At 57.9% G+C, this 17,774-nt stretch overlaps 1 protein-coding gene across 3 annotated transcripts in view; it reads right to left on the bottom strand.

Annotated features, from left to right (window-relative positions):
• Positions 1–17,774, bottom strand: part of traf7 (TNF receptor-associated factor 7) — a 61,048-nt gene that overhangs the window by 40,234 nt on the left and 3,040 nt on the right. For 2 of the 3 annotated variants that reach the window (XM_071390937.1, XM_071390938.1), the window contains exons 2-7: positions 16,843–17,038; positions 15,687–15,778; positions 15,255–15,371; positions 14,628–14,720; positions 14,082–14,115; positions 12,744–13,044 (exon numbers count right to left, since the gene is read on the bottom strand). In XM_071390937.1, the coding sequence (XP_071247038.1) occupies positions 12,744–13,044; positions 14,082–14,115; positions 14,628–14,720; positions 15,255–15,371; positions 15,687–15,778; positions 16,843–16,894 (689 nt within the window). In that variant the 5' untranslated portion in view covers positions 16,895–17,038. The remainder of the gene's footprint in view (positions 1–12,743; positions 13,045–14,081; positions 14,116–14,627; positions 14,721–15,254; positions 15,372–15,686; positions 15,779–16,842; positions 17,039–17,774) is intronic. The other variant, XM_071390940.1, reaches the window with a different exon arrangement.

Below are 17,774 nucleotides of genomic sequence, written 5' to 3'. Positions count from 1 at the left end.
ACCCCCTATAGACTCGTCTCCGCGTCAGACCCCCTATAGACCCGTCAGACCCCCTATAGACTCGTCTCCGCGTCAGACCCCCTATAGACTCGTCTCCGCGTCAGACCCCCTATAGACTCGTCTCTGCAGTCAGGCCCCCTATAGACTCGTCTCTGCAGTCAGGCCCCCTATAGACTCGTCTCTGCAGTCAGGCCCCCTATAGACTCGTCTCTGCAGTCAGGCCCCCTATAGACTCGTCTCCGCGTCAGACCCCCTATAGACTCGTCTCCGCGTCAGACCCCCTATAGACTCGTCTCCGCGTCAGACCCCCTACAGACTCGTCTCCGCGTCAGACCCCCTACAGACTCGTCTCCGCGTCAGACCCCCTATAGACTCGTCTCCGCGTCAGACCCCCTATAGACTCGTCTCCGCGTCAGACCCCCTATAGACTCGTCTCCCCGTCAGACCCCCTATAGACTCGTCTCCGCGTCAGACCCCCTATAGACTCGTCTCCGCGTCAGACCCCCTACAGACTCGTCTCCGCGTCAGACCCCCTACAGACTCGTCTCCGCGTCAGACCCCCTATAGACTCGTCTCCGCGTCAGACCCCCTATAGACCCGTCAGACCCCCTATAGACTCGTCTCCGCGTCAGACCTCCTATAGACTCGTCTCCGCGTCAGACCCCCTATAGACTCGTCTCCGCGTCAGACCCCCTATAGACTCGTCTCCGCGTCAGACCCCCTATAGACCCGTCAGACCCCCTATAGACTCGTCTCCCCGTCAGACCCCCTATAGACTTGTCTCTGCGTCAGACCCCCTATAGACCCGTCAGACCCCCTATAGACCCGTCTCTGCAGTCAAACCCCCTATAGACTCGTCTCCGCGTCAGACCCCCTATAGACTCGTCTCTGCGTCAGACCCCCCTATAGACCCGTCAGACCCCCTATAGACTCGTCTCCGCGTCAGACCCCCTATAGACTCGTCTCCGCGTCAGACCCCCTATAGACTCGTCTCCGCGTCAGACCCCCTATAGACTCGTCTCTGCGTCAGACCCCCTATAGACTCGTCTCCGCGTCAGACCCCCTATAGACTCGTCTCTGCAGTCAGACCCCCTATAGACTCGTCTCCGCGTCAGACCCCCTATAGACTCGTCTCCGCGTCAGACCCCCTATAGACTCGTCTCTGCAGTCAGACCCCCTATAGACTCGTCTCCGCGTCAGACCCCCTATAGACTCGTCTCCGCGTCAGACCCCCTATAGACTCGTCTCAGCAGTCAGGCCCCCTATAGACTCGTCTCCGCAGTCAGGCCCCCTATAGACTCGTCTCCGCAGTCAGGCCCCCTATAGACCCGTCTCCGCAGTCAGACCCCCTATAGACTCGTCTCCGCAGTCAGGCCCCTTATAGACTCGTCTCCGCAGTCAGACCCCCTATAGACCCGTCTCCGCGTCAGACCCCCTATAGACTCGTCTCTGCAGTCAGGCCCCCTATAGACTCGTCTCTGCAGTCAGACCCCCTATAGACTCGTCTCCGCGTCAGACCCCCTACAGACTCGTCTCCGCGTCAGACCCCCTACAGACTCGTCTCCGCGTCAGACCCCTACAGACTCGTCTCCGCGTCAGACCCCCTACAGACTCGTCTCCGCGTCAGACCCCTACAGACTCGTCTCCGCGTCAGACCCCTACAGACTCGTCTCCGCGTCAGACCCCCTACAGACTCGTCTCCGCGTCAGACCCCCTACAGACTCGTCTCCGCGTCAGACCCCCTACAGACTCGTCTCCGCGTCAGACCTCCTATAGACTCGTCTCCGTGTCAGACCCCCTATAGACTCGTCTCCGCGTCAGACCGCCTATAGACTCGTCTCCGCGTCAGACCCCCTATAGACCCGTCAGACCCCCTATAGACTCGTCTCCGCGTCAGACCTCCTACAGACTCGTCTCCGCGTCAGACCTCCTATAGACTCGTCTCCGTGTCAGACCCCCTATAGACTCGTCTCCGTGTCAGACCCCCTATAGACTCGTCTCCGCGTCAGACCCCCTATAGACCCGTCAGACCCCCTATAGACTCGTCTCTGCGTCAGACCCCCTATAGACCCGTCAGACCCCCTATAGACTCGTCTCCCCGTCAGACCCCCTATAGACTTGTCTCTGCGTCAGACCCCCTATAGACCCGTCAGACCCCCTATAGACTCGTCTCCGCAGTCAGGCCCCCTATAGACTCGTCTCCGCAGTCAGGCCCCCTATAGACCCGTCTCCGCAGTCAGACCCCCTACAGACTCGTCTCCGCGTCAGACCCCCTACAGACTCGTCTCCGCGTCAGACCCCCTACAGACTCGTCTCCGCGTCAGACCCCTACAGACTCGTCTCCGCGTCAGACCCCCTACAGACTCGTCTCCGCGTCAGACCCCCTACAGACTCGTCTCCGCGTCAGACCCCCTACAGACTCGTCTCCGCGTCAGACCCCCTACAGACTCGTCTCCGCGTCAGACCTCCTATAGACCCGTCTCCGTGTCAGACCCCCTATAGACTCGTCTCCGCGTCAGACCCCCTACAGACTCGTCTCCGCGTCAGACCCCTACAGACTCGTCTCCGCGTCAGACCCCCTACAGACTCGTCTCCGCATCAGACCCCCTACAGACTCGTCTCCGCGTCAGACCCCCTACAGACTCGTCTCCGCGTCAGACCCCCTACAGACTCGTCTCCGCGTCAGACCTCCTACAGACTCGTCTCCGCGTCAGACCTCCTACAGACTCGTCTCCGCGTCAGACCCCCTATAGACTCGTCTCCGCGTCAGACCCCCTATAGACTCGTCTCCGCGTCAGACCCCCTATAGACCCGTCAGACCCCCTATAGACTCGTCTCTGCGTCAGACCCCCTATAGACCCGTCAGACCCCCTATAGACTCGTCTCCCCGTCAGACCCCCTATAGACCCGTCAGACCCCCTATAGACTTGTCTCTGCGTCAGACCCCCTATAGACCCGTCAGACCCCCTATAGACCCGTCTCTGCAGTCAAACCCCCTATAGACTCGTCTCCGCGTCAGACCCCCTATAGACTCGTCTCTGCGTCAGACCCCCCTATAGACCCGTGAGACCCCCTATAGACTCGTCTCCGCGTCAGACCCCCTATAGACTCGTCTCCGCGTCAGACCTCCTATAGACTCGTCTCCGCGTCAGACCCCCTATAGACCCGTCTCCGCGTCAGACCCCCTATAGACTCGTCTCTGCAGTCAGACCCCCTATAGACTCGTCTCCGCGTCAGACCCCCTATAGACTCGTCTCTGCAGTCAGACCCCCTATAGACTCGTCTCTGCAGTCAGACCCCCTACAGACTCGTCTCCGCGTCAGACCCCCTACAGACTCGTCTCCGCGTCAGACCCCCTACAGACTCGTCTCCGCGTCAGACCCCCTACAGACTCGTCTCCGCGTCAGACCCCCTACAGACTCGTCTCCGCGTCAGACCCCCTACAGACTCGTCTCCGCGTCAGACCCCCTACAGACTCGTCTCCGCGTCAGACCCCCTACAGACTCGTCTCCGCGTCAGACCCCCTACAGACTCGTCTCCGCGTCAGACCCCCTACAGACTCGTCTCCGCGTCAGACCCCCTACAGACTCGTCTCCGCGTCAGACCCCCTACAGACTCGTCTCCGCGTCAGACCCCCTACAGACTCGTCTCCGCGTCAGACCCCCTACAGACTCGTCTCCGCGTCAGACCCCCTACAGACTCGTCTCCGCGTCAGACCCCCTACAGACTCGTCTCCGCGTCAGACCCCCTACAGACTCGTCTCCGCGTCAGACCCCCTACAGACTCGTCTCCGCGTCAGACCGCCTATAGACTCGTCTCCGCGTCAGACCCCCTACAGACTCGTCTCCGCGTCAGACCCCCTACAGACTCGTCTCCGCGTCAGACCTCCTATAGACTCGTCTCCGTGTCAGACCCCCTATAGACTCGTCTCCGCGTCAGACCGCCTATAGACTCGTCTCCGCGTCAGACCCCCTATAGACCCGTCAGACCCCCTATAGACTCGTCTCCGCGTCAGACCTCCTACAGACTCATCTCCGCGTCAGACCTCCTATAGACTCGTCTCCGTGTCAGACCCCCTATAGACTCGTCTCCGTGTCAGACCCCCTATAGACTCGTCTCCGCGTCAGACCCCCTATAGACCCGTCAGACCCCCTATAGACTCGTCTCCGCGTCAGACCCCCTATAGACTTGTCTCTGCGTCAGACCCCCTATAGACCCGTCAGACCCCCTATAGACCCGTCTCTGCAGTCAAACCCCCTATAGACTCGTCTCCGCGTCAGACCCCCTATAGACTCGTCTCTGCGTCAGACCCCCCTATAGACCCGTCAGACCCCCTATAGACTCGTCTCCGCGTCAGACCCCCTATAGACTCGTCTCCGCGTCAGACCCCCTATAGACTCGTCTCCGCGTCAGACCCCCTATAGACTCGTCTCCGCGTCAGACCCCCTATAGACTCGTCTCCGCGTCAGACCCCCTATAGACTCGTCTCTGCAGTCAGACCCCCCATAGACTCGTCTCCGCAGTCAGGCCCCCTATAGACCCGTCTCTGCAGTCAGACCCCCTATAGACTCGTCTCCGCAGTCAGGCCCCTTATAGACTCGTCTCCGCAGTCAGACCCCCTATAGACCCGTCTCCGCGTCAGACCCCCTATAGACTCGTCTCTGCAGTCAGGCCCCCTATAGACTCGTCTCTGCAGTCAGGCCCCCTATAGACTCGTCTCTGCAGTCAGGCCCCCTATAGACTCGTCTCTGCAGTCAGGCCCCCTATAGACTCGTCTCTGCAGTCAGACCCCCTATAGACTCGTCTCCGCGTCAGACCCCCTATAGACTCGTCTCCGCGTCAGACCCCCTACAGACTCGTCTCCGCGTCAGACCCCCTACAGACTCGTCTCCGCGTCAGACCCCTACAGACTCGTCTCCGCGTCAGACCCCCTACAGACTCGTCTCCGCATCAGACCCCCTACAGACTCGTCTCCGCGTCAGACCCCCTACAGACTCGTCTCCGCGTCAGACCCCCTACAGACTCGTCTCCGCGTCAGACCTCCTATAGACTCGTCTCCGCGTCAGACCCCCTATAGACTCGTCTCCGCGTCAGACCGCCTATAGACTCGTCTCCGCGTCAGACCCCCTATAGACCCGTCAGACCCCCTATAGACTCGTCTCCGCGTCAGACCTCCTACAGACTCGTCTCCGCGTCAGACCTCCTATAGACTCGTCTCCGCGTCAGACCCCCTATAGACTCGTCTCCGCGTCAGACCCCCTATAGACCCGTCAGACCCCCTATAGACTCGTCTCCGCGTCAGACCCCCTATAGACTCGTCTCCGCGTCAGACCCCCTATAGACTCGTCTCTGCAGTCAGGCCCCCTATAGACTCGTCTCTGCAGTCAGGCCCCCTATAGACTCGTCTCTGCAGTCAGGCCCCCTATAGACTCGTCTCTGCAGTCAGGCCCCCTATAGACTCGTCTCCGCGTCAGACCCCCTATAGACTCGTCTCCGCGTCAGACCCCCTATAGACTCGTCTCCGCGTCAGACCCCCTACAGACTCGTCTCCGCGTCAGACCCCCTACAGACTCGTCTCCGCGTCAGACCCCCTATAGACTCGTCTCCGCGTCAGACCCCCTATAGACTCGTCTCCGCGTCAGACCCCCTATAGACTCGTCTCCCCGTCAGACCCCCTATAGACTCGTCTCCGCGTCAGACCCCCTATAGACTCGTCTCCGCGTCAGACCCCCTACAGACTCGTCTCCGCGTCAGACCCCCTACAGACTCGTCTCCGCGTCAGACCCCCTATAGACTCGTCTCCGCGTCAGACCCCCTATAGACCCGTCAGACCCCCTATAGACTCGTCTCCGCGTCAGACCTCCTACAGACTCGTCTCCGCGTCAGACCTCCTATAGACTCGTCTCCGTGTCAGACCCCCTATAGACTCGTCTCCGTGTCAGACCCCCTATAGACTCGTCTCCGCGTCAGACCCCCTATAGACCCGTCAGACCCCCTATAGACTCGTCTCTGCGTCAGACCCCCTATAGACCCGTCAGACCCCCTATAGACTCGTCTCCGCGTCAGACCCCCTATAGACTCGTCTCCGCGTCAGACCCCCTACAGACTCGTCTCCGCGTCAGACCCCCTACAGACTCGTCTCCGCGTCAGACCCCCTATAGACTCGTCTCCGCGTCAGACCCCCTATAGACTCGTCTCCGCGTCAGACCCCCTATAGACTCGTCTCCCCGTCAGACCCCCTATAGACTCGTCTCCGCGTCAGACCCCCTATAGACTCGTCTCCGCGTCAGACCCCCTACAGACTCGTCTCCGCGTCAGACCCCCTACAGACTCGTCTCCGCGTCAGACCCCCTATAGACTCGTCTCCGCGTCAGACCCCCTATAGACCCGTCAGACCCCCTATAGACTCGTCTCCGCGTCAGACCTCCTACAGACTCGTCTCCGCGTCAGACCTCCTATAGACTCGTCTCCGTGTCAGACCCCCTATAGACTCGTCTCCGTGTCAGACCCCCTATAGACTCGTCTCCGCGTCAGACCCCCTATAGACCCGTCAGACCCCCTATAGACTCGTCTCTGCGTCAGACCCCCTATAGACCCGTCAGACCCCCTATAGACTCGTCTCCCCGTCAGACCCCCTATAGACTTGTCTCTGCGTCAGACCCCCTATAGACCCGTCAGACCCCCTATAGACCCGTCTCTGCAGTCAAACCCCCTATAGACTCGTCTCCGCGTCAGACCCCCTATAGACTCGTCTCCGCGTCAGACCCCCTATAGACTCGTCTCCGCGTCAGACCCCCTACAGACTCGTCTCCGCGTCAGACCCCCTACAGACTCGTCTCCGCGTCAGACCCCCTACAGACTCGTCTCCGCGTCAGACCCCTACAGACTCGTCTCCGCGTCAGACCCCTACAGACTCGTCTCCGCGTCAGACCCCCTATAGACTCGTCTCCGCGTCAGACCCCCTACAGACTCGTCTCCGCGTCAGACCCCCTACAGACTCGTCTCCGCGTCAGACCCCCTACAGACTCGTCTCCGCGTCAGACCTCCTATAGACTCGTCTCCGTGTCAGACCCCCTATAGACTCGTCTCCGCGTCAGACCGCCTATAGACTCGTCTCCGCGTCAGACCCCCTATAGACCCGTCAGACCCCCTATAGACTCGTCTCCGCGTCAGACCTCCTACAGACTCGTCTCCGCGTCAGACCTCCTATAGACTCGTCTCCGTGTCAGACCCCCTATAGACTCGTCTCCGTGTCAGACCCCCTATAGACTCGTCTCCGCGTCAGACCCCCTATAGACCCGTCAGACCCCCTATAGACTCGTCTCTGCGTCAGACCCCCTATAGACCCGTCAGACCCCCTATAGACTCGTCTCCCCGTCAGACCCCCTATAGACTTGTCTCTGCGTCAGACCCCCTATAGACCCGTCAGACCCCCTATAGACCCGTCTCTGCAGTCAAACCCCCTATAGACTCGTCTCCGCGTCAGACCCCCTATAGACTCGTCTCTGCGTCAGACCCCCCTATAGACCCGTCAGACCCCCTATAGACTCGTCTCCGCATCAGACCCCCTATAGACTCGTCTCTGCAGTCAGACCCCCTATAGACTCGTCTCCGCGTCAGACCCCCCATAGACTCTTCTCTGCAGTCAGACCCCCTATAGACTCGTCTCCGCGTCAGACCCCCTATAGACTCGTCTCCGCAGTCAGGCCCCCATAGACTCGTCTCCGCAGTCAGGCCCCCTATAGACCCGTCTCTGCAGTCAGACCCCCTATAGACTCGTCTCTGCAGTCAGACCCCCTATAGACTCGTCTCTGCAGTCAGGCCCCCTATAGACTCGTCTCTGCAGTCAGGCCCCCTATAGACTCGTCTCCGCGTCAGACCCCCTATAGACTCGTCTCCGCGTCAGACCCCCTATAGACTCGTCTCCGCGTCAGACCCCCTATAGACCCGTCTCCGCGTCAGACCCCCTATAGACCCGTCTCCGCGTCAGGCCCCCTATAGACTCGTCTCTGCAGTCAGGCCCCCTATAGACTCGTCTCTGCAGTCAGGCCCCCTATAGACTCGTCTCTGCAGTCAGGCCCCCTATAGACTCGTCTCTGCAGTCAGACCCCCTATAGACTCGTCTCCGCGTCAGACCCCCTACAGACTCGTCTCCGCGTCAGACCCCTACAGACTCGTCTCCGCGTCAGACCCCTACAGACTCGTCTCCGCGTCAGACCCCCTACAGACTCGTCTCCGCATCAGACCCCCTACAGACTCGTCTCCGCGTCAGACCCCCTACAGACTCGTCTCCGCGTCAGACCCCCTACAGACTCGTCTCCGCGTCAGACCTCCTATAGACTCGTCTCCGTGTCAGACCCCCTATAGACTCGTCTATAGACCCGTCAGACCCCCTATAGACTCGTCTCCGCGTCAGACCGCCTACAGACTCGTCTCCGCGTCAGACCTCCTACAGACTCGTCTCCGCGTCAGACCCCCTATAGACCCGTCAGACCCCCTATAGACTCGTCTCCGCGTCAGACCTCCTATAGACTCGTCTCCGCGTCAGACCCCCTATAGACCCGTCAGACCCCCTATAGACTCGTCTCCGCGTCAGACCCCCTATAGACCCGTCAGACCCCCTATAGACTCGTCTCCCCGTCAGACCCCCTACAGACTCGTCTCCCCGTCAGACCCCCTATAGACTCGTCTCTGCAGTCAGACCCCCTATAGACTCGTCTCCGCGTCAGACCCCCTATAGACTCGTCTCCGCGTCAGACCCCCTATAGACTCGTCTCTGCAGTCAGACCCCCTACAGACTCGTCTCCGCGTCAGACCCCCTATAGACTCGTCTCCGCGTCAGACCCCCTATAGACCCGTCAGACCCCCTATAGACTCGTCTCCGCGTCAGACCCCCTATAGACCCGTCAGACCCCCTACAGACTCGTCTCCCCGTCAGACCCCCTATAGACTCGTCTCTGCAGTCAGACCCCCTATAGACTCGTCTCCGCGTCAGACCCCCTATAGACTCGTCTCCGCGTCAGACCCCCTATAGACTCGTCTCTGCAGTCAGACCCCCTACAGACTCGTCTCCGCGTCAGACCCCCTATAGACTCGTCTCCGCGTCAGACCCCCTATAGACCCGTCAGACCCCCTATAGACTCGTCTCCGCGTCAGACCTCCTATAGACTCGTCTCCGCGTCAGACCCCCTATAGACTCGTCTCCGCGTCAGACCCCCTATAGACCCGTCAGACCCCCTATAGACTCGTCTCCGCGTCAGACCTCCTATAGACTCGTCTCCGCGTCAGACCCCCTATAGACTCGTCTCCGCGTCAGACCCCCTATAGACCCGTCAGACCCCCTATAGGCTCTTCTCTGCGTCAGACCCCCTATAGACTCGTCTCCGCGTCAGACCCCCTACAGACTCGTCTCCGCGTCAGACCTCCTACAGACTCGTCTCCGCGTCAGACCTCCTATAGACTCGTCTCCGCGTCAGACCCCCTATAGACTCGTCTCCGCGTCAGACCCCCTATAGACTCGTCTCCGCGTCAGACCCCCTATAGACCCGTCAGACCCCCTATAGACTCGTCTCCCCGTCAGACCCCCTATAGACTTGTCTCTGCGTCAGACCCCCTATAGACCCGTCAGACCCCCTATAGACCCGTCTCTGCAGTCAAACCCCCTATAGACTCGTCTCCGCGTCAGACCCCCTATAGACTCGTCTCTGCGTCAGACCCCCCTATAGACCCGTCAGACCCCCTATAGACTCGTCTCCGCGTCAGACCCCCTATAGACTCGTCTCCGCGTCAGACCCCCTATAGACTCGTCTCCGCGTCAGACCCCCTATAGACTCGTCTCCGCGTCAGGCCCCCTATAGACTCGTCTCCGCGTCAGACCCCCTATAGACTCGTCTCCGCGTCAGACCCCCTATAGACTCGTCTCCGCGTCAGACCCCCTATAGACTCGTCTCCGCGTCAGACCCCCTATAGACTCGTCTCTGCAGTCAGACCCCCTATAGACTCGTCTCCGCGTCAGACCCCCTATAGACTCGTCTCTGCAGTCAGACCCCCTATAGACTCGTCTCCGCGTCAGACCCCCTATAGACTCGTCTCCGCGTCAGACCCCCTATAGACTCGTCTCCGCGTCAGACCCCCTATAGACTCGTCTCCGCAGTCAGGCCCCCTATAGACTCGTCTCCGCAGTCAGGCCCCCTATAGACTCGTCTCCGCAGTCAGGCCCCCTATAGACCCGTCTCCGCAGTCAGACCCCTTATAGACTCGTCTCCGCAGTCAGACCCCCTATAGACCCGTCTCCGCGTCAGACCCCCTATAGACTCGTCTCTGCAGTCAGGCCCCCTATAGACTCGTCTCTGCAGTCAGGCCCCCTATAGACTCGTCTCCGCGTCAGACCCCCTACAGACTCGTCTCCGCGTCAGACCCCCTACAGACTCGTCTCCGCGTCAGACCCCTACAGACTCGTCTCCGCGTCAGACCCCCTACAGACTCGTCTCCGCGTCAGACCCCTACAGACTCGTCTCCGCGTCAGACCCCCTACAGACTCGTCTCCGCGTCAGACCCCCTACAGACTCGTCTCCGCGTCAGACCCCCTACAGACTCGTCTCCGCGTCAGACCTCCTATAGACTCGTCTCCGTGTCAGACCCCCTATAGACTCGTCTCCGCGTCAGACCGCCTATAGACTCGTCTCCGCGTCAGACCCCCTATAGACCCGTCAGACCCCCTATAGACTCGTCTCCGCGTCAGACCTCCTACAGACTCGTCTCCGCGTCAGACCTCCTATAGACTCGTCTCCGTGTCAGACCCCCTATAGACTCGTCTCCGTGTCAGACCCCCTATAGACTCGTCTCCGCGTCAGACCCCCTATAGACCCGTCAGACCCCCTATAGACTCGTCTCTGCGTCAGACCCCCTATAGACCCGTCAGACCCCCTATAGACTCGTCTCCCCGTCAGACCCCCTATAGACTTGTCTCTGCGTCAGACCCCCTATAGACCCGTCAGACCCCCTATAGACTCGTCTCCGCAGTCAGGCCCCCTATAGACTCGTCTCCGCAGTCAGGCCCCCTATAGACCCGTCTCCGCAGTCAGACCCCCTACAGACTCGTCTCCGCGTCAGACCCCCTACAGACTCGTCTCCGCGTCAGACCCCCTACAGACTCGTCTCCGCGTCAGACCCCTACAGACTCGTCTCCGCGTCAGACCCCCTACAGACTCGTCTCCGCGTCAGACCCCCTACAGACTCGTCTCCGCGTCAGACCCCCTACAGACTCGTCTCCGCGTCAGACCCCCTACAGACTCGTCTCCGCGTCAGACCTCCTATAGACTCGTCTCCGTGTCAGACCCCCTATAGACTCGTCTCCGCGTCAGACCCCCTACAGACTCGTCTCCGCGTCAGACCCCTACAGACTCGTCTCCGCGTCAGACCCCCTACAGACTCGTCTCCGCGTCAGACCCCCTACAGACTCGTCTCCGCGTCAGACCCCCTACAGACTCGTCTCCGCGTCAGACCCCCTACAGACTCGTCTCCGCGTCAGACCCCCTATAGACTCGTCTCCGCGTCAGACCGCCTATAGACTCGTCTCCGCGTCAGACCCCCTATAGACCCGTCAGACCCCCTATAGACTCGTCTCCGCGTCAGACCTCCTACAGACTCGTCTCCGCGTCAGACCCCCTATAGACTCGTCTCCGCGTCAGACCCCCTATAGACTCGTCTCCGCGTCAGACCCCCTATAGACCCGTCAGACCCCCTATAGACTCGTCTCCCCGTCAGACCCCCTATAGACTTGTCTCTGCGTCAGACCCCCTATAGACCCGTCAGACCCCCTATAGACCCGTCTCTGCAGTCAAACCCCCTATAGACTCGTCTCCGCGTCAGACCCCCTATAGACTCGTCTCTGCGTCAGACCCCCCTATAGACGCGTCAGACCCCCTATAGACTCGTCAGACCCCCTATAGACCCGTCTCTGCAGTCAAACCCCCCTATAGACGCGTCAGACCCCCTATAGACTCGTCTCTGCGTCAGACCCCCCTATAGACGCGTCAGACCCCCTATAGACTCGTCAGACCCCCTATAGACCCGTCTCTGCAGTCAAACCCCCCTATAGACGCGTCAGACCCCCTATAGACTCGTCTCCGCGTCAGACCCCCTATAGACCCGTCTCTGCAGTCAGGCCCCCTATAGACTCGTCTCCGTGTCAGACCCCCTATAGACTCGTCTCCGTGTCAGACCCCCTATAGACTCGTCTCCGCGTCAGACCCCCTATAGACCCGTCTCTGCAGTCAAACCCCCCTATAGACGCGTCAGACCCCCTATAGACTCGTCTCCGCGTCAGACCCCCTATAGACTCGTCTCCGCGTCAGACCCCCTATAGACCCGTCTCTGCAGTCAGGCCCCCTATAGACTCGTCTCCGTGTCAGGCCCCCTATAGACTCGTCTCCGTGTCAGACCCCCTATAGACTCGTCTCCGTGTCAGACCCCCTATAGACTCGTCTCCGTGTCAGACCCCCTATAGACTCGTCTCCGCGTCAGACCCCCTATAGACTCGTCTCCGTGTCAGACCCCCTATAGACTCGTCTCCGCGTCAGACCCCCTATAGACCCGTCTCTGCAGTCAAACCCCTTATTGACGCCTGACATCTGACAAACTTTTTTATTTTATTTGTATTTTTTATTTAAAATAAATCACAACAGCACAATAACAATCAAAAGTAACATTTCAAAAATGTTTTGCCATTTGAAAACCCTTACTTGCGTGTGGTGAGCTTGATGGTAAAAGGACAGCCCATTGGATCCACCTCAAAGCTCCCCGATACTCCCATCTTAGGTGTCCCTTCACCCCTACCAGCAGTAGCACCGGCCCCGTTAGGGGAAACCCCTCTACCGGCCCCGTTAGGGGAAGCCCCTCCACCGGCCCCGTTAGGAGAAGTGGGGCTGGTGTTTAAGAGACGGCAGCCGTATTTACAGTGGATAAACAACTCCCCTATCTGTTCTGCTACCGCTATGTTGTTCACCACCACCGTCATCTTAGCCGTGTCCACCGGACACTTATCTAGAGGAGGGGAGGGGGGGAGGGGGGAGGGGAGAGGGGGGAGAGAGGGGAGAGAGGGAGGGAGGGGAGAGAGGGAGGAGGGGAGAGAGGGAGGAGGGGAGAGAGGGAGGAGAGGAGAGAGGGAGGAGGGGAGAGAGGGAGGAGAGGGAGGAGGGGAGAGAGGGAAGGGGTGGAGGAGGGGAGAGAGGGAAGGGGTGGAGGAGGGGAGAGAGGGAAGGGGTGGAGGAGGGGAGAGAGGTGGAGGAGGGGAGAGAGGGGGAGGAGAGGGGAGAGAGGGGGGAGGGGAGAGAGGGAGGAGGGGAGAGAGGGAGGAGGGGAGAGAGGGAGGAGGGGAGAGAGGGAGGAGAGGAGAGAGGGAGGGAGGAGGGGAGAGAGGGAGAGAGGTGGAGGAGGGGAGAGGGGAGTGGAGGGGAGAGAGGGGAGAGAGGGGAGAGAGGGGAGAGAGGGAGGAGAGAGGGGGAGGGGAGAGAGGGGAGGAGGGGAGAGAGGGAGGAGAGAGGGGTGGAGGAGGGGAGAGAGGTGGAGGAGGGGAGAGAGGGGGAGGAGGAGGGGAGAGAGGGGGAGGGGAGAGAGGGAGGAGGGAGAGAGGGAGGAGGGGAGAGAGGGAGGAGGGGAGAGAGGGAGGAGGGGAGAGAGGGGAGAGAGGGAGGAGGGGGAGAGAGGGAAGGGGTGGAGGAGGGGAGAGAGGGAAGGGGTGGAGGAGGGGAGAGAGGGAAGGGGTGGAGGAGGGGAGAGGGGGGGTGGAGGAGGGGAGAGCAGGGAGAGAGAGAGGGGTGGAGGAGGGGAGAGAGGTGGAGGAGGGGAGAGAGGGGGAGGAGGAGGGGAGAGCAGGGAGAGAGAGAGGGGTGGAGGAGGGGAGAGAGGTGGAGGAGGGGAGAGAGGGGGAGGAGGAGGGGAGAGAGAGAATGAGAGGGGGGATGGAAACAGAGAGAGAGAGAAACAAACATATGTAACAACAATTTGCTTTGACATTATATATGTGATGCTGGAAAGGGTTAACTATTTAACCAACAGTGTAGGTAGGTAAAGTCCCCTACCGGAGGCCAAGGCACATCGTCTGCAGAAGGTGTGCTGGAGGGAGAGACAGACAGAGGTCAATGAGGGAGGGGTGAGGTGTACAAACAGGGGTGAGGAGAGGAGGGGTGAGGAGGACAAACAGGGGTGAGGAGAGGAGGGGTGAGGAGGACAAACAGGGGTGAGGAGAGGAGAGGAGGGGTGAGGAGGACAAACAGGGGTGAGGAGGGGTGAGGTGGACAAACAGGGGTGAGGAGAGGATGGGTGAGGAGGACAAACAGGGGTGAGGGGTGAGGTGGACAAACAGGGGTGAGGAGAGGAGGGGTGAGGAGGACAAACAGGGGTGAGGAGAGGAGGGGTGAGGAGGACAAACAGGGGTGAGGAGAGGAGAGGAGGGGAAGTGAGAAAAGGAGGACAAACAGGGGTGAGGAGGGGTGAGGAAGTGAGAAAAGGAGGACAAACAGGGGTGAGGAGAGGAGGGGTGGACAAACAGGGGTGAGGAGAGGAGGGGTAAGGAGAGGGGTGAGGAGCGGGGTGAGGAAGTGAGAGGAGAGGAGGGGTTATCTCACTCCACAGGTGGTGATGACAGGATCTTTGAAGACGCTGCAGCAGAGTTGACAACACAGCTTCACTGACGGCTGCTCTGCAAACACCAGGGGCTCCTACACACACATCGTTAGCATAGTTAGCATTCAGGTACCGTTACCGTCGATAGCACCGGGGTATCGGTAGCATAGTTAGCATTCAGGTATCGTTACCGTCGATAGCACCGGGGTATCGTTACCGTCGATAGCACCGGGGTATCGTTAGCATCGATAGCACCGGGGTATCGTTACCGTCGTTAGCACCGGGGTATCGTTAGCATCGATAGCACCGGGGTATCGTTAGCATCGATAGCACCGGGGTATCGTTAGCATCGATAGCACCGGGGTATCGTTAGCATCGATAGCACCGGGGTATCGTTAGCATCGATAGCACCGGGGTATCGTTAGCATCGATAGCACTGGGGTATCGTTAGCGTCGATAGCACTGGGGTATCGTTAGCGTCAAAAGCACCGGGGTATCGTTAGCATCGTTAGTACTGGGGTATCATTAGCATCGATCTAACACAGGCATCGATAGCATCGCTTTAGCATATTTAATGTTGAAGAATTGTTAGCATCTTTAGCATCGACGGATCATTAGTGTAGACGTACCGTGTCGTCGTCGTCCTCGTGAAGAGAGAAGGTTGAGCGGAGAGACATGTTGGACTCAGACAGGAGGGAACGCACCGAGATGGCAGAGTCAGAACGCCTCGGGGTGCTGATGGGGAGCTGGGGGGACGGAGAGAGACAGAGAGAGACAGAGACAGACAGACAGAGACAGAGAGAGACAGACAGACAGAGAGAGAGACAGAGACAGACAGAGACAGAGACACAGACAGACAGGACGTGATAATGATAACTAGGTTATATACACGGGGTACCAGTACTGAGTAATGATAACTAGGTTATATACACAGGGTACCAGTACTGACTCGGACATCTGTAAATCAGTGTGTGTGTGTGTGTGTGTGTGTGTGTGTGTGTGTGTGTGTGTGTGTGTGTGTGTGTGTGTGTGTGTGTGTGTGTGTGTGTGTGTGTGTGTACCATGCCATCCTCGTCATCTCGTGGTGAGTATGTGAGGGTACTGGAGGAGGAGGGGGTACGACGGTGCTGCTTGTAGGTACCGGAAGCTTCCGCTGGAACAGAGAGAGAGAGAGTCTGGGGTCACCCTTAGTTACCTTACAGTTGAACCATATTTTAGGTACCATTCAGTTACCATGGTGACCTTAAACTCAGCTGAACGCGGAGTGGAGGAAGAGAGTCTGGGGTTAATATGTAGTTAGCATATAGCTAGCTAGCATATAGAGTAGTTAGCATATAGCTAGCTAGCATATAGAGTAGTTAGCATATAGCTAGCTAGCATATAGAGTAGTTAGCATATAGCTAGCTAGCATATAGAGTAGTTAGCATATAGCTAGCTAGCATATAGAGTAGTTAGTATATAGCTAGCTAGCATTACTCACTAGGAAGTTACCACAATAATCGCTGCCAATATAGAATCTAGATTATATATTTCTATGTCTGACACACCTAGGGCTGAGTCAGTGAGGTTAAACTGACACCATAGAATCTAGATTATATATGTCTATGTCTGATATACCTAGGGCTTAGTCAGTGAGGTTAAACTGACACCATAGAAACTAGATTATATAGTTATATGTCTGACACACCTAGGGCTTAGTCAGTGAGGTTAAACTGACACCACAGAATCTAGATTATATAGTTCTATGTCTGATATACCTAGGGCTGAGTCAGTGAGGTTAAACTGACACCACAGAATCTAGATTATATATTTCTATGTCTGATATACCTAGGGCTGAGTCAGTGAGGTTAAACTGACACCATAGAATCTAGATTATATATTTCTATGTCTGACACACCTAGGGATGAGTCAGTGATGTTAAACTGACACCATAGAATCTAGATTATATACTTCTATGTCTGATATACCTAGGGATGAGTCAGTGAGGTTAAACTGACACCATAGAATCTAGATTATATATTTCTATGTCTGACACACCTAGGGCTGAGTCAGTGAGGTTAAACTGACACCATAGAATCTAGATTATATATTTCTATGTCTGACACACCTAGGGCTTAGTCAGTGAGGCTACACTTCCAGGATGTTGCCAGTAGAATGGATATCAGCTGACATGATTCCTTATCCTGAGCGACAGAGGTTTTCCTGAGGTGGACTCACTTTTAGCTCCAGGAACCACGGCTGAGAAGGTGGGGCCGAAGGAGGCCTCCATGATGGTAGGCGCTCACCCCGCTGGGGGGGGGGGGGTCTGGCTGGGGGGGTTGAGATGTCTAGCTGGGTGGCAGGCTGCTGCTCTGGAGGTGCTGGTGTAGAGGCCACTCACTGCTGCTCACACACTGGACACAGCCTCTACAGCCTGTGGGGGGGGGGGGAGAGGTACAGGAGGTCAGAGTACAGGAGGTCAGAGGTACAGGAGGTCAGAGGTACAGGAGAACAGGGGAACCCACAGAGGGGACATGGACAGGATTACTCTTGATCACTTCAAATAAGATCGGTGACAGGTCTGCAATCTATCAATGATCTACAACTCAGTGCTCGCTACACAGGACTACATAACAACGCCTTCCTGGCCAGTGGAAAAACAGACTTCTGCACAAACCCCAATACTCCTCCCTCTTTCCATGTAGTCCTGATGAGATAATAAATATGTAACAAGAGGACCAAGTCTACAGAGACCAGAGCAGTGTTTCTCTCGCCATGTAGTCCTGCTGAGATAATAAATATGTAACAAGAGGATCAAGTCTACAGAGACCAGAGCAGTGTCTCTCACCATGTAGTCCTGATGAGATAATAAATATGTAACAAGAGGACCAAGTCTACAGAGACTAGAGCAGTGTTTCTCTCGCTATGTAGTCCTGATGAGATAATAAATATGTAACAAGAGGACCAAGTCTACAGAGACCAGAGCAGTGTTTCTCTTGTCATCTGCTCCTCTCAAAACTCATGATGTAAACAGAAAGGCATGCAGACAGTCACCTCACATGGTCATACTGAATCAGCCAATAACAACTGCCTGGAACTACTAATCGTCGGGAATACGTGAGTGGTCCCACCCCCCCTGTCAGAGAGAGAGAGGCAGAAAGAGAGAGAGA

Source organism: Salvelinus alpinus, chromosome 1 (assembly GCF_045679555.1).
Source record: "Salvelinus alpinus chromosome 1, SLU_Salpinus.1, whole genome shotgun sequence".
Taxonomy (NCBI): domain Eukaryota; kingdom Metazoa; phylum Chordata; class Actinopteri; order Salmoniformes; family Salmonidae; genus Salvelinus; species Salvelinus alpinus.
This window is presented reverse-complemented; position numbering and strand designations above follow the sequence as displayed.